At 62.5% G+C, this 1973-nt stretch overlaps 1 protein-coding gene across 1 annotated transcript in view; it reads right to left on the bottom strand.

Moving 5' to 3' along the window:
- Positions 1-371, bottom strand: part of LOC105450352 — a 4112-nt gene extending 3741 nt beyond the window's left edge. The window contains exon 1 of the mRNA XM_011690146.1: positions 135-371. Within this exon, the coding sequence (XP_011688448.1) occupies positions 135-371 (237 nt within the window). The remainder of the gene's footprint in view (positions 1-134) is intronic.
- Positions 372-1973: the final 1602 nt, after the last annotated feature.

Genomic DNA, 1973 nt, shown 5'->3' on the forward strand with positions numbered 1-1973 from the left:
TCCAGAACGTCCACGAGTCGACGCGTCCATTCGCTCCGGTGCACGTACTGGAACCACCTCTCGCAATCGTCGTACGCTCTCTCGCGAAGCCACGCGTACACCCGTCGTCTCGCGCCGCGAGGCCACGCGCTCACGTAATCTCGTTGGACCGCGACTCCCTGTCTCGCCGCGCGTTCGCCGGTTCCGCGCGCACCCAGCTCCCGGTCGCACAGAAACCGCACCGGCGACACACGTCGTCGGCGTTCCCACGGCTCGTGGTCGTCCGCCGTCGTCCCTCCGTCGACGAGAACGCGAACAACGTCCTGCACCTCATCGCTCGGGCGAAAGTCGAAATCTCGATAGCGTCTCTCGAAAACGTCCCAACGCGACATGCCGCGTGGTGGGTCTACGTCAATACGAATTTTATAGTTCTCCGCGTACCGCGACGTTCAGCCGTCCTTCAAACACAAAAAAATATTGTATCGCCGAACGGCTCGAAGCGTCGCTCGGGGGGGGGGAGGGGGAAGCGACCTTCCCGCACCTCGATCCGGCCTTCGCGGTCGTGAAAAAAAGAAAATAAACTAGAGCGTGCACGGTCGGCCGTCGAGTCCGACTCTCGCGTCTTCGACGACGGCGAAACGCGCTCGCGGGCCGCTTCGCTTTATGCGCTACCACGGTGGGGTTGACAAAGGTGGGTCGAGATATCCCCGTTGGAAAAAAAACAAAAACACGCGCTTCATCGCGAAAAGAGACAAGAGATAGATTCCTCCTTCGGAGATCGGAGGCAAATCGTAGACGCGGGACTCGAAACTCTCGTTTCGTCGCGCTCGCTCTTCCTCCCCTTTATTTTCGCGTTCGGTCACTCGCGGTGGTCGTTCGCTCTCTCTCTCTCGCGTCGCGGATCGGCCGCGATTCGCCGCGGGGGGGTGGGAATTGAGGTCGCGGCTGTACCGCGACGTTCCCGAGGAGTAGCGATCGGTTCGATCGAAAAGAATGAAACGCCCATTCATCCATCCATCCGTCGTTTCTCGCGCTACGAGAGCGCCTCCGTCGAGAGCCAGGAGAGGAAGCGAGACACGGCGATGCGCGTCGACCGGTTCGTTTCGCTCCCTTCCACCGAAGCGTCGCGCGTCCCCAAGCGATCGCGGCGCGGAAGAGTTCCTCCGCGGCGCTCGATGGGATTCCCAGAATCGGGCGTTTTCGCCAACGGAGGGCCGTTTTCGCGGACGCGAGGCGACGAAACGCGAATCCCGTCGCGCGGACGCGAATCTCCCGTTCGTCCCGCGCGCGAATCCCGCTCGCGGCGTCGTCCCGTTTCGCGCCAAGTGGGACGACGCCGGCGCCTCGCCGTGTCGCGAGAGGCGTCCCGTTTCGTTTTCCTTCTTCTTCGATCTCGCCTCGCGACGAGGCACGCAATCGGAAACGTCCGCGCCGAGGGTGAAGAAAACGTTCGGTCGAGAGTAGCGTAAACGAACAGCGTGCTCGGGACGCCGCGCGGGGCTCGCTCGCTCGCTCGCGGTTCGCGCGCCGGTTCCGCGACTCCACCGTTCGTACGTTTTTTCATTTCGGAGAAGCGTCGACGGGGGGAGCGCGCGGGACCGCGAAAAAAAAAGATACGAAAATTCCGGATACCTCGGACGAGACACGAAACATGGATGGAGCCTAGCGATCGGCGTGAGCGATCGCCGCACAGCGTCGCGCCGACGCGCGATCGCGCGGCCGCCCTGGGCGCGTTTCGGCGAGGGAGGAAGCGAGCGAGGAGCGAGCGACCGACCGAGCGAGCGAGCTACCCGCGCGCGCCGATTGCGGCGATCGTGGAAACGCGACGTTCGATCGTTCCTCGTTTCCATGGTGTCGCGATCGAGAGTGCAAGCGCTACGCGCGCGCGTTCTCTACCGTTCGTTCGTTTTTTTTTTCGAAAATATTCGAGCGTCGACGGGGTTCTGCGACTCCACCGTTCGTTCGAGAGAGAGTAGCGTAGACACGGTTGAGGA

The sequence above is a fragment of the Wasmannia auropunctata genome, unplaced genomic scaffold (genome assembly GCF_000956235.1).
Source record: "Wasmannia auropunctata unplaced genomic scaffold, wasmannia.A_1.0 LD336111.1, whole genome shotgun sequence".
In the NCBI taxonomy this organism is placed as follows: Eukaryota; Metazoa; Arthropoda; class Insecta; order Hymenoptera; family Formicidae; genus Wasmannia; species Wasmannia auropunctata.